The sequence below is a fragment of the Bombus huntii genome, chromosome 6 (genome assembly GCF_024542735.1).
Source record: "Bombus huntii isolate Logan2020A chromosome 6, iyBomHunt1.1, whole genome shotgun sequence".
NCBI classification, from domain to species: Eukaryota; Metazoa; Arthropoda; class Insecta; order Hymenoptera; family Apidae; genus Bombus; species Bombus huntii.
In genome coordinates, this window is record NC_066243.1 from 15,574,896 (window position 1) to 15,596,053 (window position 21,158).

The 21,158-nt window shown below is 37.0% G+C and overlaps 1 protein-coding gene across 4 annotated transcripts in view; it reads left to right on the forward strand.

Moving 5' to 3' along the window:
• The first annotated feature begins 8,335 nt into the window (after nt 1–8,335).
• The window catches only part of LOC126866729 (GTP-binding protein RAD-like), a 76,762-nt gene continuing 63,939 nt past the window's right edge, over nt 8,336–21,158 (forward strand). For 3 of the 4 annotated variants that reach the window (XM_050620665.1, XM_050620666.1, XM_050620668.1), the window contains exon 1: nt 8,336–9,316. In XM_050620665.1, the coding sequence (XP_050476622.1) occupies nt 9,129–9,316 (188 nt within the window). In that variant the 5' untranslated portion in view covers nt 8,336–9,128. The remainder of the gene's footprint in view (nt 9,317–21,158) is intronic. The other variant, XM_050620667.1, reaches the window with a different exon arrangement.

Here is a 21,158-nt window from a genome sequence, read left to right on the forward strand (position 1 = left end):
ATGCTTCGATAATGCGATCTTCGAGGAGAAGATCATGCACATGAGCGCGTGGGTCAAAAACTTCTCCGTTGGTCGGCGAATTTTATTAAGCGGCCGTAATAAGCAATGGCCTCGTCTTAATCATTTTCAAGCGTTAACGAATGAGCTTTGATGTATCCATGGTAACAACCGCGGATAACGGTTATCGATCCCCCACGGTTCTCGAACACCTTCCGTCACTTCCGTGACGATAAATTAATAGCAGGAAAATTTCAGATACACATCCACGTACAATATTCTTGTCTGCTAACGTCGATTGCCAATTGGGGCGAGATAATTTCATTTCCGGATATTTGCCGCGGCCAATGAATAACTAATTTGCTCTTTAAACCTGCGCAGCTGCCACTTGCCACGTGATTTCCCATTGGCCCCCCTGTTCCTGTATTTTATCTACTTTCCTCATCCAGCCTTTTCTTCGTTTCGTTAAGATAATTGTGAGTAAGGACGTAACGTTTCCTGTACTTTATAGCGGATGTCTGCTGATTAGACTACGGGCGTTTATGCAAATTCGTATTTTTACGAACACAGTGATTTTTTACAGTGATTCGTTTCACCTATCGAATGTTCTAACCAGTAGGAGAGCCCTGTGAAAATAAATTCGGAATAAAGTTTAAATATAATAAGTACGTGTAAAATATTTATAAAAGGATTTGATAAATGTTGTAATATTTTCAAATGCCATTCTGTATCTCGGAACTCGGTGATCACAATGAATAGAATTTTGTAAAATTATTTTGGAAACTGCTATGGTTTACTATTAATTGAATTCCATGTTTTAGCAAGCGACACGAGCGCGAAGCATGTGCTACGCATTTAATTAATAGAGTTTAATTTAATTAAAATTTTAATTGCCGCCTCACTTTTTAAATGGCAATGCGCATATTTGTTTTATTTACTGAATTATCGTGTGTATCCGGTTACGCGATCAGACTTGTTATTATCTCACTTGCCATTTTATAATTTCAAATAATAAATGGTATCTGACAATGAAGTTTACATTTCACCTAACAAACTCTCAAAAAATCATATTGTATATCCAATTGTTAATTATTGCAACAGAGTTACGAGCTCGTTAATGGCAGAGTTAATGGCTCGAAACTACTAGCTGGTTATCATAAGCTCTGAGTGGTTGATATTGATAATCAGAAAGTTTAACAATTTATCGGACCGTGATACTTCTATGCCATATTTTAAATTGCTTTTTACGGTTCATCGGCGACGACTGAAATTTCCAGTTTTCGTGAAATTATAACGATGCCACGTTTCTATTTTTAATTTGAAAAATCGACGTAGCTTCCTGTACGAGCGGCTTTTCCTCCTCTCTTTCCATTCCCTCAGTTCTCTCCTTTTATCTCCGCTGCAACCTTACTTCTGCGAGTGAATATTACATTTTTCAAGTGCAACGGTGAAAATTCATGGACAGGTGAACATGATCGCGGCAGAAATTTAAGGAGAGATATTTCCTACGAGTTCCATCAATTTTACCAATTTCCATATAATATCAGTAATTTTACAAAATCGTCTTATATGATTTTTGAAAAATAGAATTCGCTCTATGCAAGGACGAGATTACAAAGTTTTACGATTATCAATTTCAAGATTGACATGTTCACGTAATTATGGAAAATTGTTTTTTTATCAAATGTGCAAACACTTCTGTAGATCGTTATTTGGAAAAGCTACGTTTATACTACTTTTCCACTGAAACCATTCCCTCGATCGTATCGTAATTTTTAATTGATCTATTTCGGTTAATCAATTGTAATCAGTATATCGAAGACGAAGCGCCCGATTTCGATTCGTTAATTTTGATTCGCGCTGCAAACAGCGTAGATACATAGTTCAGGGTCACAGTAGTACTATTCAAGATAATCAACGTATAGACGTTGAATACACGAACTCGTGAAGTGATTACATTGTTTGAGAAACAGTTAATTATCTCAGAGAGATACGGTCCATAGTTGATATTCCTGCGTATACAGTAGAACCTCTCATCAACGAACTCCTATTATCCGAATACTTCGCTATCCGATGGATTTATCACTTGAACGTTCTGGTATTGCAACACGGTACACGTTGCACAGCATTTAGTTTATGTAAAACTACGTAGATACAGGCAGTACGAGCCAGACTCGCGAAGCTTTTGACGAGATCAAAGGTGCCCCACAGCTTCTTAGCTGCCTCATTTAGACATATGTATGTATGTATTGAATGACTTTATTAAGAGCGTAGTACGACTCACCTTCCTTCGCTTGCTTGCCCCCCTCGCTTGTGACGGTACGAGACAGCTCAGATGAGGCGAATCTCCTTCGCGCTGTCTTTACATAGCTCAAAGGAGAAACCGTTAAAATATATAACACTCTACTCGTGCATTGCGTGAAATACAGGATCTAAACACGATACAATTGGATAATTATAATTTCATTTGTATCACTTATGATTATAACATTGATTTGATGATTACAATATAAAAGGGAGAATATGGAGGTACTATACGTATAACCTACAAGAGTGACTATACTAGGAATTCGTTTGAAACCGCCGAAATACCGGCTGCGCGGCCGAGCTGTGCGTTGCACTTTGCAGAAACATCGATCTCGCCATCGATAGAGTTCACGATGTCGATAATCGACAGTACGGTCGACGCAGCGCAGCGGTGTAGAGGGGAAATCTTCCCATCTATATGTTGCGCGCGCATAACGTGTGTGGCGGTTAGATTTATTTCCTGTTCCGGTCGGTCGAGACAGATGTACGTGTTCGCGACGAAAGGAATAACCTTGTGTGTTCAAATTCTGATTCTACGGAATATAGTTCGCCGTCGTAGTTTCATCCTCCATACAAAGTGTTTCCCATGAGTGAAAAATTCGAGTCTATATCGTTCCCGTGTGTGCCATGGTGATCGTTGGTTTATACCGGAAAGCAGTGTCCGATAAGAACTTTTGGAGAGCCAAGAGAACGATAGAGAATAAGGACAAGGTAGGATGTGTTATTTTCTATATTATTCTATAAGAAGGGAAAACTCTGTTAGAGGGGAATCAAGTTCCTCGTTCCGCTTTACGCCTGAGCATAGTTTCTCGTAGTTTTTACCATCTGTTTTATTATTCTTTCGAGCTGATGATACGAGAGTTCACGAACTGTGAATGTCGTCGAATCTATAGTCTGTCCAACGAGTCGAGTCAGTAGAGGTAAACAAACATTTAGCTGGTAAGTAAACATGTACATATTTACGTACGACTTACATATAGCAGTTTTAGCTGCTGGCGCGTATTTACGTAGGTCATTGTTAGGTTAGAACTTGTTTTGACTTCTCAGATTTATGACGCGGCATACAAAGGTTGCGAATACGAGCCATTGTCCCAATGCACCAATCATATACGTCTGTATCGATTCGACTCGTCGGACGAGATATAATCGAGATATCTCGACAAGACAATACCAGAATGTAAAAGAAATACATTTGTGTTTGTAGACGACGAAATTCCTGGTTATACAAGGTTTGTTAGGGAAAGGAAACGGTTGTCCTGACAGGTTATCGGTTCTCTTTCTATCTTGATCGGGATAGGTGTCGCTGACACGCGTTTCTCTTTCGACGTCTTAAGTAACGTCTAAAGATAGGAGCATTGTCTTAGAAGCGGGCCTCTTTCTCTCGTCGAACTCTCGAAAGGGCCACTGATCTATGAATAGGTCTTTGCCGCTCTTCTTCCTTACTCCTCTCATAATCCTCCTCGTGCCTCGTCGTCAACCCTTTTTATCGGGCTTCACTCGACGTTGCTGACACAAAGATGGTGTTAGCTGCTGGTGAGCTCGATTTATGAACGTAAGAAAGAAATTTGTCGCTGTCTTTTTATAAAGCTCTGAGGAGAACGTGTAGAATGACCAGGAGATTAATACCATACTTATGTAACTTTTTTAATATTTTTATTTAAGGCTTCTTCTTATTATTTACTGCTCGATGCTTGAATTAATACGAAATGTACATAACCTCTTTGTACTTCGTTCGAAGATCTCTTACTATTATTTTTTATTCGATGCTTCAAATTATCTTCTCATCATACTATTGTCAGAAAAAGTATACTATCTAAATGGTATATCCATAGTATGAATAGTAGGGGCTCAGATAGATTTCAGTGAAGATTTTTTTTTATTATTTAATTTGTACTTTACTTTTTTTTAACTTAATTACTAAATAACATGTGGATGGCTACCCTCAGCGGGATACCATCTTCGAGTTTGACTATTTTATTTCTTTAGCGAGGTCAGTGGGGTGACAATGAAGATTAGTTGGGTATTTTCGAAGCGTACACACAAACAATTAAAATATTTTTTAATATAGTCATCGGTGATTGTTCTTTAGCATCGATGCTACACGTAGTTACATAAAATCTATTTCAATGTAAATTGTGCCTTTAAATATTTGTGCTTCGTATGGATCAGATAGTAGGGAAACGAGATTTCGAAATTTCGTAATTTTTAATCTCGCGTTCCTCGGTGCGATACTCGAACGAAAGCTAATATTTAACAAAAATTACTTTTCCACAAATTTGTCCAAAATTTTCTTTCTGTCCAAGCCACTTCGTCGTATGTTACAATTTAACTTCGTAATCTTTGTTCTACGGTAAATCTCATCTCCATAAACTTAAGATGGCGAGGTAATCTCGTTTCGAGTAATGTCACAAAACATTTGGAGATATCTATCTGAAATATGTGGGCGCTAGTTTGTTACCTTCATTCGATAGTTATGGCTATGTCTAGCCGTGGAAAAAGTCTATGAAGCTTCGTAGAGTTTCACGCGAAGATCAAAGTGGTTGCCTCTGTTCTTCGATAAAGATCATGTGCTTCGTAAAATTTGCAATAGAGTAGGTCGTATCAGATGCTAAAATAAACGATAAAATCTTTTACTTGCGTCGCCGGTATAAGCTATGGAATAGGTTTAAGATTTCAGCTACTGCAGCTTTTAATACCGTCTGAATAATTCAATGAGATGAAATTGGAAATTCCAAGTACGAATCATTTACAAACGATAAACGAAATGAAATATCTTATTTTGCGCAAGGTGACACTATTTTTAAGACATGCATTTTATATAAAATGTACGACTTCAACGATACAATATAATATCGTCCAAAATATATAAATAAATATATAATTAGTATTTGGCGGATTCTGGTCTTCGTATAAGACGAAACCACTCGAACAGATGACCTTGCAAACTACTCGCAATGAGAAGTAGCTCTATAGACCTTTTTTTCCTTAGGATGGCAATTTTTACAAAGCTAATTAATAATAATTCTTATCGCACCAAGACCACGATATGCTTATTAGACAGTTTTTATCCGGAACGACACTCTAAATTAACGTGTGAAATTCTAATTTTTTTGTAGGAGAACTGCTTTTACATTTACTAATAACATGTAATTTCTGGGAAAATTAATCTACACTTTTATTAAGATCGAGATACGATTATTTATACATTTTTTATCTTCAGCGTGTCATTTGAATTATAATCACAGTACGTGCCGAATATTTAAATAAAGATTAGAAAGATTAATTATTCCTATGTCGAACAAGCTCTAATAATAATTATTAAAATTTTCATTTGTCCGTATCTTTAGTATAAACAATTTTACGAGAAGACTGCAACTGTTATAACTATATTCTTAGATGCAACATTAGCCTTAATTGCTATTTATTTTATATTCCGATAAATCTACCATCGCGTTACGACGTACGTGCTACGAAGGAGAATATAAAAGGAACGAAGATGGAAGCCTCCCAACGACGTAATCTATACACTTCAGCAGTAACTACATCTTCGTTAGTTACTGAATTAATTAATTAATACCTACTCTAGGTTTACAGCCTGTTTATACTGTTTGGAAACTTATACGTAACTTCCTTGTTATCGCGTGCGTTCTTATATCACGCATCTCATATTACGCATCAGGACATTGATAAAAGAAAGAAAAAAGAAAAAAAGCAATTAAAATTCAGGAATCAAAATTTAATTAAAGGTATAAATAAAGAAATTATCTATCGCTGATTAAAATTTATTTTATCCTAGTGGACAGATTGCCTAAAAAACATCGGATGAGCTATAAACAATAATGCGAGAAGCCCAAGTGCCGATAGGACGAAAGGATCGGGAAAATTCAATGGGCTAAGCGGCCCGTCGATGTGTCCGGACGGTTACGGAATACGTACGTGATGGGGGTACGAGAAAAGACAAAGAGCTTACGGAGAAAGACGAATTAACAATCAGTCGTTAACCGAGAGTTGAGTTGCCGAGTTGTTATGAGTTGTAAACTATTAGTTGTGAGTTATGAATTTCAGTTGGCTTAGTTATAGCACATTACTGTATTTAGTTCCATTCCAATCCATTGTAAATAGATCCATCTATCAATAAACATAGGATAAAAATCATTGGAAATTTTCATTTCTAATATTTCTGAATAAATAAATCCTGTACTAGAAATTTCTTTTGACCAGAAATCGTCCTCTCGTTACGCGACACGTGTATGGAAAAAAATTGTGGATTAATCTCAGCCTCCTGTTTGGACCTATGGGATCCAACTATGGGGAACAGCGAGCAATTCCAACATAGAAATTCTTCGACGATTCCAATCAAAAACTCTGAGATCTTTAATAGATGCACCTTGGTATGTTACCAACGAAACGATACATGGCGACCTTAAGATACCCACAGTTAAAGAAGAAATATGCAAATTCAGTAATAGATATAACATAAGAGTTAACAACCATCAAAACCCATTAATTACTCAATTACTTTTCCGCTGGCTAAAAAGACATTACCCTTTGGATTTAAACATTAGATTCAGCTAGAATCAAACATACGATAATCATCTATTGTACACGATTTATTTATAATTCTCAATGAGGATTGATTGTAAAATTCTTCCAAATAAAAATAAAAAATATCTCATCCTACGCTGCAACAGATCTATCGTTGCAAAGACGTTTCATTTGCAAAAGCTCCGCTTAATTTGGCCGATCATCGGTAGAAATTGTCAAAACTAATCGGTTCACTTTAGTCTCTCATACGCGCAACTGTTCCTATTCTCATCCTGCTATATACAGGGTGAACAACATAAACCAGATTACGTAAATATCTCAAGGTTATTCTTAAAAGACTCCGACATCATCAGTGCACCAATATACCAATAACAAACATCATCTATTTATAAGAATTACGAGCTCCGTAAGCTTCGAATTAAGCCAAAAGGCGGCGATCGATCGCGATCTCCTTTCGTCCTAAAACAACGAAATTCTAATGGCGGCGGATCGATTTAACCACTTGGAAACATCCTCAGCTCGTAAACATCAACACCTTCGAGTGTGAAACGTAAAAAGAAAAGCGAGGGTCCTCTTCGAAAAGTTTCCATTCACAACAGAAGCTCGATGTCGAGGCATCGATCAATTTAGCCCCCGATGAATTCTATCTTGGACACGAAGCCAGCTATAATGAAACGAAAGGGGAAAAGTAGAAGTCTCTTCATTGAAACCAGAGTTATCCCATCTCTCGGCCCCGCTTACATCGTTTCCCGCTGATACTACGAGGATAAAGTGATCTAAGAAACACTCCACACGTCTACTTTCGTCGTTGACCCTGTCACAGCGTCTTCTTTATTTTCAACTAACAAATGTCGCAAGGGTCTCTGGGTTTATGCGAGATCGTCGATCGTTTAACTTTAACGCTAAAACTACCGAACTTCGACTCTGATACGTTTAGGATTGTTCGAAAATTTGCAATAATTTTCAAGCAATTTTATCATACAAATTCTTAAAAATATTCAAAATCGAATTGACGAACGTTTCTTCGACGCTGTATGAAAATCACATTCGCCTGTACTTGAGAAATGCTAACATTTTTCTTTGCTGCATTTAACGTTTATAGAGATGTTTTCAAGAAGCGCGATGCATCTTTGTTGCTTTACGTTGCTGAGAAAGATCGATGCACAGTTCGCGACCAATTTTATAATAACGTTAGACAAATAGAATGCGAAAAGCGTGTGTTTAATTACGAGATACGTAAGATCGAATTTTTAAAGTCGTTTTCCACGCTGAAACGCTAAAAGCGGACGTAGGTTATTTGCGCGACGAGTCGTTGATACGCGAAATTCTCTCAAATTCAACAGCTACCTCGACGCATTCGGAATTAATTTGTCAAAAAGCAGACACCGCGTACATAATAGACGCACAGAGCTAGAAAATAGTCGCGGAAGCTACAGCGAATGGTCAGTTTCACCGAGTTATCGCTTCGCCTCGTTTCGAGGGAGCTTTCGGGGTGAGTCACGCTTGCGCAAGCCGCGTGCACTTAGCGAAGCTAGAACGGCGCGCAACAATCATGCGAGCTTCAGTTTTCACCAAGTTCTCGTCGGGGTTGAACGATCGTCGCTCGGTTCATCTTTCGACAATCATCGTGAGATTACTTCGCCCGTGAAAAACGAAAATTTCATCTTCGTGTCACGCATCTTCGGGTCGTGATCCCACGTGTTAGTCGATGAGAAACAACGCCAAGATTTCGTATGAAAGTTCTTCTCCATCCACGTGAGAAGCTTCACCCTCTGTACCGCTATCCCTTGATCTTCCTACGCGTTTAGATACAGTGTATCCAAAGAAGAACCGCTGACTTTTTACATTTTATAAAAACGTCTTTGGCGAACGTCGAATATCACGACAGTTTCAACAACTTTCTACGTTCGTCTCCGCGTTTCGTCAGCGCAAAGATCGGAAGATCTGATCAAAAGCGAACGCTTTGAACTTCTCAGCCTTTTCTTGTCTTGTCTTCTTTTTTTCTGCAGTTAGAATTTCTATCTAAGATCGCAAAGATTTTGCCGTTTTCGTCGCTGTAGAGTCGAACGAAAGACAGAGAACGGTGATTTTCACAAATTTTTCGTTTCTTTCCTTTTCGGGGGAGTTTTCTTTTGTTTTTTTATTTGAGACTCGAAGAGTTTCGCGATTTCGTGGCGAATTTTGACGAGACAACGAATGAACGAGAGATGGAGAAAAATGTGTAGAGAAGACGCGAGTTAAATTGTTACGATTTCTTAAAAGACCGAGTGGTGTACTATATGGCAACATCAACCGTGTCGGGACATCATGAAGCTGTCAAGGAAAATTCCACGGAGCTTCTTGATCGGATTTCCATGAATAGTTGCCCGCCAAGTAGTTTTCCAGACAATTTTCAAGACTTCTTCGCCGCTCTTAACGAAGACTCGGACGATTTGCCCAGCATGCTCGAGGATAAGTTGATACCCAGGTGAGAATACTGATGTTTTCGTCTACTGTCATTCACGAGTTTCGTTTAAGATCCAAAGGGTAAGGTATTCCATTGAAACATAAGATTTTGTAAATTTGATATCCAGCTGAGAATATCAACACTTTTATCTACATATTGTCACTGATAATTTTTATTAGAGTTTGAAAATTAAGGAAAATAATAATATTACCAAATAAGCTTTCGAGACTTCGAGAATTTACATTAGGTTGCAACGTACGAAATTTTTCATCTTTAACGATTTATTGATCTCTAACAAACCTTTCATTGAATTATACCGTGCAAATCGATCTGCTGTGCCAAAAATCTTCCTTGTAGCAGACGCGATGTCCGATATACAATAAAGTATTGTTATTGTACGTACACCACCGACCATAAATCACATTGTAACAATACAATTTTCTGGCTCGAGTTCATCGCTTAATTTTGCCATATAACGCTGTTTTACGATGATACCCGAATACGAAATTTAAATGTCCACGTGTATAAATTGAATGAACATTTAAAAATGGATATGAAAAATTATATGACGAATTATGATAGACAGAAGAATAAGGCCAGAATAGGCAAAGTGGAGAAAACAGTTACGGCAACTATTAGTGAGGAAGGACGATCACAGTAAAAGTATTGAAACAAAAGGTAATCGACAGAGTGCCACGGCCAGTTCACGCGGTGATATCCGCACGCGGCTGATGGAAACGAGATATAAGATATTTCGTTAAGATTTTTGACGATACGATTTGATTTACTTATTCTTTAAATTAGAAACGATTGATATAATAATAAATGGTATTTTTATTTCATGACGTAGGCCCTTTCATAATAAGGAAACCGTTAGTATGCAAATTTCAAATTTCATTCAGCATTTATATAAAGCCAATATGGGATCCAACTACGGGGAACAGCGAGTAATTCCAACGTAGAAATTCTTCAACGATTCCAATCAAAAACTCTGAGATCCTTAATAGATGCACCTTGGTATGTTACCAACGAAACGATACATGGCGACCTTAAGATACCCACAGTTAAAGAAGAAATATGCAAATTCAGTAACAGATGTAACATAAGAGTTAACAACTACCAAAACCCACTAGTTACTCAATTACTTTTCCGCTGGCTAAAAAGACATTACCCTTTAGATTTAAACATTAGATTCAACTAGAATCAAACATACTATAAACACTTATTATCCAAGTTATAGTACCACGCCAGAATAATTGACTTATAATTCTCAATGAGAATTGATTGTAAAATTCTAGCAAATAAAATGAAATTCAGCGTTGACTCGTGAACACAGGTGTATTTATTGGGTTGGCAACTAAATGATTGCGGATTTTTTCATTAGGTGGTATGGACAAAATCCGCAATCACTTAGTTGCCGACCCAATATTTGTTTAATTTTGACCTCGCTGTGAAGAAATAGACTGGTTACACGCATGACATAGTATACTTACTTAACGTATCTAATGTACTCAAACATACTTATCCTCCACTTTCGTATCATCACGCCTATTTACGTCTGAACTTGTAATCTATCCAACGAGACGAGGTACTAAACATAAACAAAATTTGATTGCTATAGCTGTAATAATATTTTGTTTGATAATTTACTACCTCGTCTCGTTGAACACGCCATAGAGCTGTCTAAACCTACAACTATAACAATGGAAAAGAAAAGAATCTGCTATTGCAACGACTGTAACTTTCTTTATAACGAAGTACTATGAATTCTGCTAACAGATGTGTTTGTACATCTAAAAATTAAACGACCAACAACGAAGGACAGAATTTTCTGTTTTAAAACGACGCTTAAAGTAGAAAAATATTTCCTAGTAAAAAAAGAGAGATTTTGGAAAGTTGATAGATCAACGAAGATTTCGTAGAAAAAAATAAAAAATACTTAACCCTCGTGCGTCGCTGGTTCTCTTAAGTAAAATTATCTGACGATGATGCAAAACTGACGCAGTGATAAAGAAGCGATAAGAAAGATGTGATAAAGAAGAAAATTCTGAATATCGAGACGTATAATCCTATTGTTTGCAAATGATAAAACTGGATATACTGTTTTTAAAAAAATCATTCATCGCGTTAATTGACGCAAGAGACGCAAGAGAACTAATCAGCGTGAAACATGCAGTTGCTATCTTTTCGTGCAAATGGTTGACCGGCGAGTACAAGTGACTTAAATGCAAACATATTAATATTGATGATACCGTATTATCGTGACAAAGAAAAATTACTACGATAGAACGTAGGAGAAGCATAGCGAGATGAACAATTTTATTCCCCTTTTCGCAAACTATATTTGATGCGTCTTCTTTCTATTCCAATCCGACCTTTCTCTCGCATATTTGCGAAATTATGAATCATGTCTGTCGTATTCTATGTACGTTCTCTGACATTCGTATATTTTCCAATCATTGTCGCAACGTACATTGTTCTTAAAATACGGTTAAATGATAACTCGTATCACAACCCTACCGTTGAAAGTAAAATCAAATTACTGTGGAACTGGATGTGGAAAATTGCAAATATGACAAAGAACATCCGTTTAACTCGAGATGACATTTTCCAAAAAAGTCCTGCAAATTCATTGGACAGGGAACATCAGTCGATATTCGCAAGGCTAAGAATAGGTCACACGAACTTCGCCCGTGTTCACCTAATCGCAAAAGAAGAACCGAACAAGCGTAATATTTGCAAAGAGAAAAATTACTGTAAAACACCTATTAATCGAACTTTTCACATCGAAAGACAACAACGCAACTAATTAACATTTCTTCAATTAATTAACCCAGCAGCGGAGAAGCAGGGACATTCACAATGTCTGACACACGTTATAAGTGTAAAAATATAGTTAACGATACAATGTAAACATTGTACGTATTTATGACCAGACAATAGCACGCTATCCTAATGTATTGGCTTGGCAACTAAGTGATTGCGCATTTTGTCAATATTTTGTCGTTACGTGGTATTGACAAAATCCGCAATCACTTGGTTGCCAACCCAATAACATTGTATAAACCTATGAAATACAATTATCGTAATTACGACTGTAGTCTGTCACAACCTTCACAGATGAACATGACTGTAAATAAATAAACAAGTGATAATCCTATTACGAATATCAGAACTGTAATTTTAATTTAATTATAATTCAACATTAATAATCGTATTATAAGTATCCCCACTATTTTACTCTGCAAGTATTGATTCTGGGATCAATAATAAATGGATTAAGTCATTTTTTTTTATTCCTCTTGGAGAGTACTCTATGGCTTTAAGGTCTTACACTACTTTTTTTTCTACTATTATTGACTGGGGTGTGCTAATCAATTAAAGCAGAGCGCGTTGTAAATTCTACGATATGATTCATTGTTTACAGCTTTACATATTCACGCATACGTTGTACAGTTTTACCTATTAATATTAGATTACTGCATAAATTCTGTTTGCCTCTTCGTTAATATAAACATAATAATAATTATATCATCGCTGTATGAGTCAATATGAAATAATTTTTTTCTTTTTTATTTGGTAGAATTTTTACAATCAGTTCTCATTGAGAATTATAAGTCAATTATTTTAGCGTGGATTATAAGTGTTTATAGTATGTTTGATTCTAATTGAATCTAAAATATGAAATATGAAATATAACGTATTCCTAGAGTTTACAAAGGACAGAAATAAAAAAATCTTCATTAATTCCTGTCAAACGTGTTCGTAGAACTTTCGAAACTTCCTCTCTATCGCAAGAATTTTCATTTAGAGTTGGCTTTAATCCTGAATTTTGTACGGGACTATATTTAAGGCGGCAAGTTTGGCAATTAAAGATATCGCACGCTGCTGCGCCACATTTAGAAATTAAATGCGAATACGCGTATATAAATCTAGCCTGACCAATTCTAATTCCATTTAATACTGTCTGTTGTTCACGGTCGAGATATACAGTGGCTAGATTTTTGTTAGAACATCCTCCGTTGATTTACAATTGCAATGCCGAGGAATTTTTCTATTCATTGTCCTGAAAGTATTGGACAATGCTTTTCTACAAAAGTTTACAGAATTACGCTTTTTTATACAAATTCCCAAGGTCACTTATACGAACACGATCTTTCCATAAGCCTATTTATAGTACGAGAAGATAGTATAAATAATGGTAAATTCTAAAAACCATCGATACACTGTGAACACATTTACACAAATTGCAAGCACATAGTTTTATGAATGCAATTTAAAAATAGTATAAGATAAAAAATTGTTTTACTCAACCAATTACTTTGTTCCGTTACTTTGCGTGTCTTTCATGTTTTTGCATACCGTGTACATTCAAATTTCCCACAAATCCATGATATCTCGTGGTCTAATTATCCGCTTTCTTTTATGCAATTGATCGATAACAGCTTGCGCACCACTGACGTATCAAAGTCCAAATTGAATCGTATAATTCGAATAAGATTCAAATTTCAATGAGAATGGTCTTTATCATGCGTAGCTGGAAACGGATATTAATCGCGTTCCTTGTCGGATTTCGACAGGTTGCAGATCCTTTCTGTATCGATGGAAATGTCGAGGTCGGCTAGAAACTCTAACAAGGCCTCTAATGCGTACGATACAGATATATGTATCTGGATTTCAATTAGTTCCAGATGCTCCTTATCTTGGTTAAAACGTCGACGTTGTGATATCGTGCCTATTATTGAAATGGTTGATGGAGGGATTAAGCGTGATCTGTAATAACGTTGGCTACTATGCAATGTATGACAAAATCGGTCACTGCAGCCTATGTTGTGAAAATTTCATTTCCGCGTACGGTAACAAACGAAACAGAGTTTTAAAAATTGCGTTCCTTCAATTACGTACGCTATGAATTTTAGTAAAATTTGAATCATATTGATAGCAGCTACGTATTCCGTGTATTATATTCATTCGTTGTATTCATTAGATGTAAACTGTTTTTGTAGAATTACACTCTTCTTTTCTCTTATTTCATAAAGTTTCTTTCGTTCGATATTGTACGCACACAGTGTCTAGAGTTTCGTAGCACAGGGAATCTATTTTATCGGTGGATCGCCCACATGAAAACGAAAAAGTTCATATAAAAGTATGCCCTGTTTCATCTTGTTTTCCAGATATAGCGAACTTCTTCTTTAACGAACTGTTTCTTCGCAAGATCCGTTCGAAATTGACCCGTTTGCATACGAACGTAGAACTGGCTACGTCTCGTCATTGACCAGGTGCGTTTACAGAATTACAATGCAAGCTTCAACGCGAAACATATTCGCTTCCTTTTTCTAAATATGTAGACACGCGAAATTAGTTGAACTATACTTGCACCTCTCGACGGAATTATTCCAACGTAAAGTTTGTTGTAACTCGAAAACAAGATGGAACAGAGCATGTGTGTTCTAAGTTCTGTCGCCTTTTTTAAACCGAGGATTCCAAATACACTCATGGAAGATAAATTTCCGAGTTAGAATGACACATTTTCCCAGCAAGTAATTTAAATGTCAACCAGCTCGTCGCACTAAACGGTTAAACAGAAACGCGGAGTTTTCTACTCGAATTTAGGGACAGACGAGAATGTTCCTTGTTGAACTTGTAAGACTTTCAAGAACTTGAAGAAACTTTTCGGTGTAGGAACTGCACGCATATGCGACATCAATCTCATTTCAACCATGAGATAGCGACCCCGAGCTTTGGACTCCTTTGGACACATCACCACCTTGTCATCATAGCCTACACAGAAGCTATGACACACCTTAGTCCACATCATAGATAAAGGCTTCGACCCCTGACCTCCGACGCATCATCGGCTACACAGAAGCTATGACACACCTTAGTCCACACCATAGATAAGACATCGACCTCCGACCTTCGGACACTTCTCCACACCATAACCTACACCTAATCCCTCAACATCCTAAAACCAAAACGTATATAAACCGAGACTTCACCCAGGTCGGGCAGTTCTTGTTCTTCTTCTAGTTGCTGTACTCATACAGCCCCTTTTCTCCGGTTCGGTATTATTTTGTAAGCGTTAACATTTATAATAAAGTTTTATAAAGGAAAATTAGTAGTTGGGTTACGACTCAGCCTTCTTACTACAATCCAAGTACAAACTTTACGTGACACATACGCGGACAACAAAGAACCTCTGGACTAATGAACTTGCTAATTGCTGTTGACTTACGTACGGTCAAACAACGGTGTATGAGTTTGACGAAAAAAGGGAGATGACCCCGAAAATTCACAACCTGGGACCGTTGGGATATTGATGACTCATTAGGCACTTCGCTTCGGCGATACACGTTGTTGCCGAGTGCCGCTACATATCAAATTAACAAATATCGCTACGAATAAATTATTTCCGAAAAATCTTGCTTTTGCCGAAATTGCCCGAATTCGAAGGGTCAAACGTTTACGTAGAAATTGTTTACGTATGTTCAAGCTGCGATAGACGTAGCGCAATCAACGCGATATTTAAATATCCAGCAAATCTCATACGAATCAACAAACCTGAACACAGTGTGGGTGTCCGAATATGTCAGCACGAATAATTGCGCGTGCAATGAATGTTACGTTGAAACGTACTTAAAAAAAAAAAATGAGAGTGAGCTTAGTAATGGATGTGTAAAAAAAACAATATTAAACGTGGCCGCGCAAATTGCCCGTTATTAATACATCGCGAAAGGTTGAAGTTAAAAGTGTCAACGAGCAGCCAGGGTTTAGCGAGCAATTATCCGGGAACGGAGTTCAAAGAGGACGATTCGCCTTGCACGCGACCAAATCGGGATTGTTGAACGATAAGATAACTACGAACACGTAGGACGGCTGATCCGATTAGATTGATCTGATTACGGAGTGTTCTGTCCGAAGCTATTCCCGTAAATCATTTACACCTATCGCATGTCAACGTGCACATAGGTACATGAATGGATGACGATTACATCGAATTTGCCTGGTTGAGTCTGTGCGTGTTCGAGACGTCGTACGGAGGAACTTTGATAATAATCGTTCAAGCGGCTAGAAGGGTTCGTTGATACCACAAGGATTCTTCCCTTCGATCGTTTTCTCTCTCTCTTTTTTTTTTTTTTTTTTTTTTACTTTTATATTTATTTACGTGCCGTCTATACGTATAAAGATCGTTATATGTAAATATTTCGTTGATCACGCGTTACGTTCCTAAGGTATTCACAGCGCGACAATAACGACGATACGCCTGAAAAGTAAAACACGAGATTCTTGCCGGAGGAAGAAATTTCTTGGGTGTCTGTACTTCCTGCGCGCGCACACTAACAAACTATTCAGAAATGAAGAGAACGGTGACTTGGCACTGCGATAAATGGCATTTTCGATAGCGAAATTACCGCTATTACATATTTCACGCTATTTTTATTCGAAAACGGCGAGGTTGGAGCTGATTTTTTTTTTCTTTTTTAAAGAATTCTTCTAGTCGTTTCACGCAACGCGTTAGTTTTTCTAACAATTTTGTAAGAACGGTAATTAATGTTTTCCGTAATTAATGAAAACGTCATATTTGCGGTGACTTACTGCGCAGGGATTGCGTGTTAGAATTATTCATCAAAATTATTAGTTTCCTTTACTTGAAAAACGAACGTAATTTACGGTGCACCTAATGTACAGGTTATCCCGTGCAACTGAAACAAGCTACAGCTTCGAAACGACACGAGATAGAAAATAATTTCATTAGCAAAATTAAACGGTTTCGAACGATGTACGTTTCGCTATATGTGACCATTTTGAAAGTACCGATGTTTCGAGTTTCGATGTTAACACTTAGCCAACCGCGCGCGCCACAGCGAGGTATACGTTTCCACCGCGTTCGGATAAGCCAACCTATACGTTGTCCATCGAGGATTAATGTTCACTACTTAAAAAACAAAGAAGTCTAATTATATTTTGCGGTAATGATTTTATTTAACGATTTCACATATTGTTTATACGAAACATCAAATTAAAAGTATACAAAAATATAGATAAAATCAAAAGCATTAAAGGTATCGTTCGATTATAACTTTATTTAGTCATAACTGGTAGTGTAACTTTTTAATTAATTTTAACACAACCAGAGTCGTGTATTTTATCATATACTGTACTTTATAAAAGTAGAAAAAGTGGCGCAATTAATTGGCGACAATTCCAGGTAAACAATAACTGATAATAACAATAAAAGAAAGGAAAACGCGTTGCTAAAATCGAAAAGGGAGATCTCCTCGTTCGGACGCGCAGCGTAATTCTTCACAGAGGGGAGATCTCCCTATTCGATTGGCTAAGTGTTAAAATCATCCCCATTTTTTCAAATAGATCTATATATTCTCTTACTCGCCGATCGATGCATTTTTCTGCTCTCTATAATGAAAAGTATTGCAACACGTAGATCGAATACCTGACAGAAAGTACGGAGATTCGCGTTGACAAATTTGCACCGTCTTTCAAGATTATCAAAAGCTCAAATAGACAAGATTATACAGTGTGTCGCCCTCGATATCGTACAATTTTTCTCCGAAACATTTTTCCTATCGTTCATACTTCTCGCGGTATTTCAGTTTTTCAAGTTGAATTAATTTACTTATAATTCTCAATGAGAATTGATTGTAAAAAGTCTACCAAAATAAAAAAAGTTGAACTGCCCATGCTGTATACGTTATATCTGTAGTTATATTCGACAGCCGATGTTGAATACGTCGATAGGGCAGACAGCTACGCTCGTTGAGCTCCGATTGGATAGCAATGCGTCGCGGGTTCGAATCTCGCTGTTCCTGGATGTTGTGTCTGATATTACTTAAGTTTCTTCCGAAAGTACCATAATACAGCCGTGGAAAAGGGGCAAAAAGGTGTTTCGGGGCGGGGGCCTATTCTAACCTTCCAAAGTTTGTTTGGTAGTTTGAGCGAAGCACTGTTTATATAGACGAAACCAGGTGACAGACCGGGCTTTCCATGCTGTTAACTGTGTCGTCCCATCCGATTTTTAACCGGTAAAAATCCGGCACTACCTTGTGTCCTCGTGTTTTCTGTTCCGAGTCAGAAATGGAGTGGCAAGGTGTGTCTATGAAGATTTTCCTCCACGTAAAAAAAAGAATTTTTAAAATTTTTGTTTAGTTTATCTTCCAGAATTTTCTTTAAAAAAAAATCTCTTTTTTCATTTGCAATATTCTGCTGTTTTATTTATTTAGCTCTTATTTAGCTGTTCGTTCACTTCGAATATATTTTATATTGTAATATCGTAAAGTAATTTACATTAGAGGTCGGTTGAAATTAGGAAAAACCGTGTACGTCGTCTTTTTGTGGTTCGTTTACATTTAAGAGCGCTTATGTGACCTAGTTCTTACAAAGATATGAGAAAAACAACAAACAACGTTAGAACAGCAGGACGGTTCCGTGTTTCAAGGAGGGACGACCGAGAGGTCAGAGTATGCGAGTCGAAAAGTGTGTACATTGCGAGAGTCAGAGTTAATCGAGACATCGAAGAGTAGAGTTGAGAGAGTTGATCGAGACGTCGGAGAGTAAAGTTGAGAGAATTGATCGAGTTGCTAGAGAGAGAGAGTGTGTGTGTGTGTTAGATTCGTTGTGACGAGAGTTGCCAAATAACTGTAAAGTTATTTGATATAGATACGAGTATCGCATTTAGTTTCAGTTAAACAAACATCGTTTTCTGTCCAATTAACACCTGTATATTCAATTCAATATTAATAAATAGTAAGTAATCGGGAAAAAATTTATATCTTAATTTCCACGATATTACGATATCGATATATGAGATTTGTAGAGCAATTATAAGAGACTATACGCTAAACAGTTTCGATAAGAATGATAGCTCGGGCGATTATCCGTAGATTTTTATGCAATTTCATATTTCTATGAATGTAAATGAAAAGATGAAGCCGAAATTCGGATCTATTTCGTTCTTTTCTTTTTAACTCCGAGTGAGTCTCATAGAGTTATATGGCAGAAGAGTTACATTAGCTTTTATTAAATATCGTAACGGTTGCTCCATTTTGGATATTTCATACACTTTTGCATAGTGTGAGCAGCAGCCTGTGCATCATTTCGCCTTCAAATTTCCAAGTTTTATTCGTTGGCTCTTGAAATTCAGTGTTATCGTACTTAACACTGCTGCCTTCCTCGAGTCTGTACAGCCCCAGATGAACGTTACATTTCAATAGGTATTGTTAGAATATACATAGCTATGGAATATTTCGTTCTACTAGCCGATGTAATTTTTGCACCTTTTGTGCGTTACACGATCTTTATGAACGAACAGTTGAAAAAGAAGGAGACATCTGAGGAGATACGAAGCGAAGAAGAAGCGAGAACGACGGTGGAGCTAATAATTAACTCTAACGAGGAAAAAAATATAATTGGAAAATTAGCCTCGTACTTAGAATCATGTTATTCCTAAATATACTTAATCGTAGTTCTTTGCGTTGTATAATAATAAATCCGAAATACGAATAGAATCAGCTGCCAGCAATCGCCATAGAACCTACTAGAAACACTGTACAGACGTCTAATCGATATTCCATGACTTTTTAATGGAGATTCATACGACACGTGCGTAGGTGCAAAAACTATTTTTTACTTGCTCAACAGTTGTAACAGTTTTTAGAAACATAGAAAGGTATAATTAGTATATCGATCGCGTTATATTCTGTCACGATAGAAACGATAAAAGCTCTATCACAGAATCGAAACGAATAGAAATAGAATTTTTCTATCTGTTTTATAATTCCTCAAACTCTGTTTCCATTTTTCTACCTTTTATTTCAATAGATTTGCCTACACGGTGAGATAAAAATAGATACGAATAAAACTTTGTACGTAATTGTGATTCGCACAAAGTTCAAACGGGAAACTCTGAAACCTGCTTTTGCAAATTCACATTTTTACGAACACGACGAACAACTTATTCTGTGTGTCCGTCTAATCGTAAGAAATAAACGAGATATTTAAGTATCTTCTTTCTCGTGGCTCGACCAATTGTTCTCATTGTTGTTACATATTGTTAGAGGAACCAAAGAACGAAAATAAAAGAAGAACATCCGCGGAAGCTACCTAATGCAAGCTGTTCTCTCGGATCATTTATCAAACTAAATGACTGTGAGTACGTTTTATCTCGTATCCAATCCCATCGGATGAAATTGAGGGTTGAAAGGAATTAATGCAGCTCGGTGTAACGTCCGAGATACCAGTATACTATGCACGGCAAACCGCTATTCACTGTACTATAATATACCTGGAATACTCTATTATTCACGCATTATAGGCTTGTGCACTATTGCATTACTAGCACGTCATATTCATTTGACGTCAACGAAGAAACGTCATTTAAATAATAATAAGAAATCCAGAAGCTTTCTCTTTAGTTTAGCACGCGAGATATTTTCTCACGCTATAGCAGACTGTGCCAGAAAGATAATTCATAATTCATATAAATATCATTTCTATTGATAAACGACAGATATCACATCGTTTGACATAATTAGAGAACGACATTACCATTTACATGTACGTTCGTGGAATATTGTTGCGTCATTCTCCAGTGATATAGCACTGTTCATCGTATTATCGTGATCGAGCTACAGTCAAGAGAAATACTGTTGTTGATCGCGAACGATTCTGTTATTATATGTATTTTATTGCTTTTTGCCCTCGCAAAAGCTTCCGTGAAAAGAGAAAAGATATCAACAGTTCGTTGGAACGGAAAAGGGGCGATCGCAACGTGACTAACAGAGAAGAAGTTTAATTTTGTTCCGTGGCACGGTTACACGCACTGATTACGCCGTCTCCTCGAGTCTCG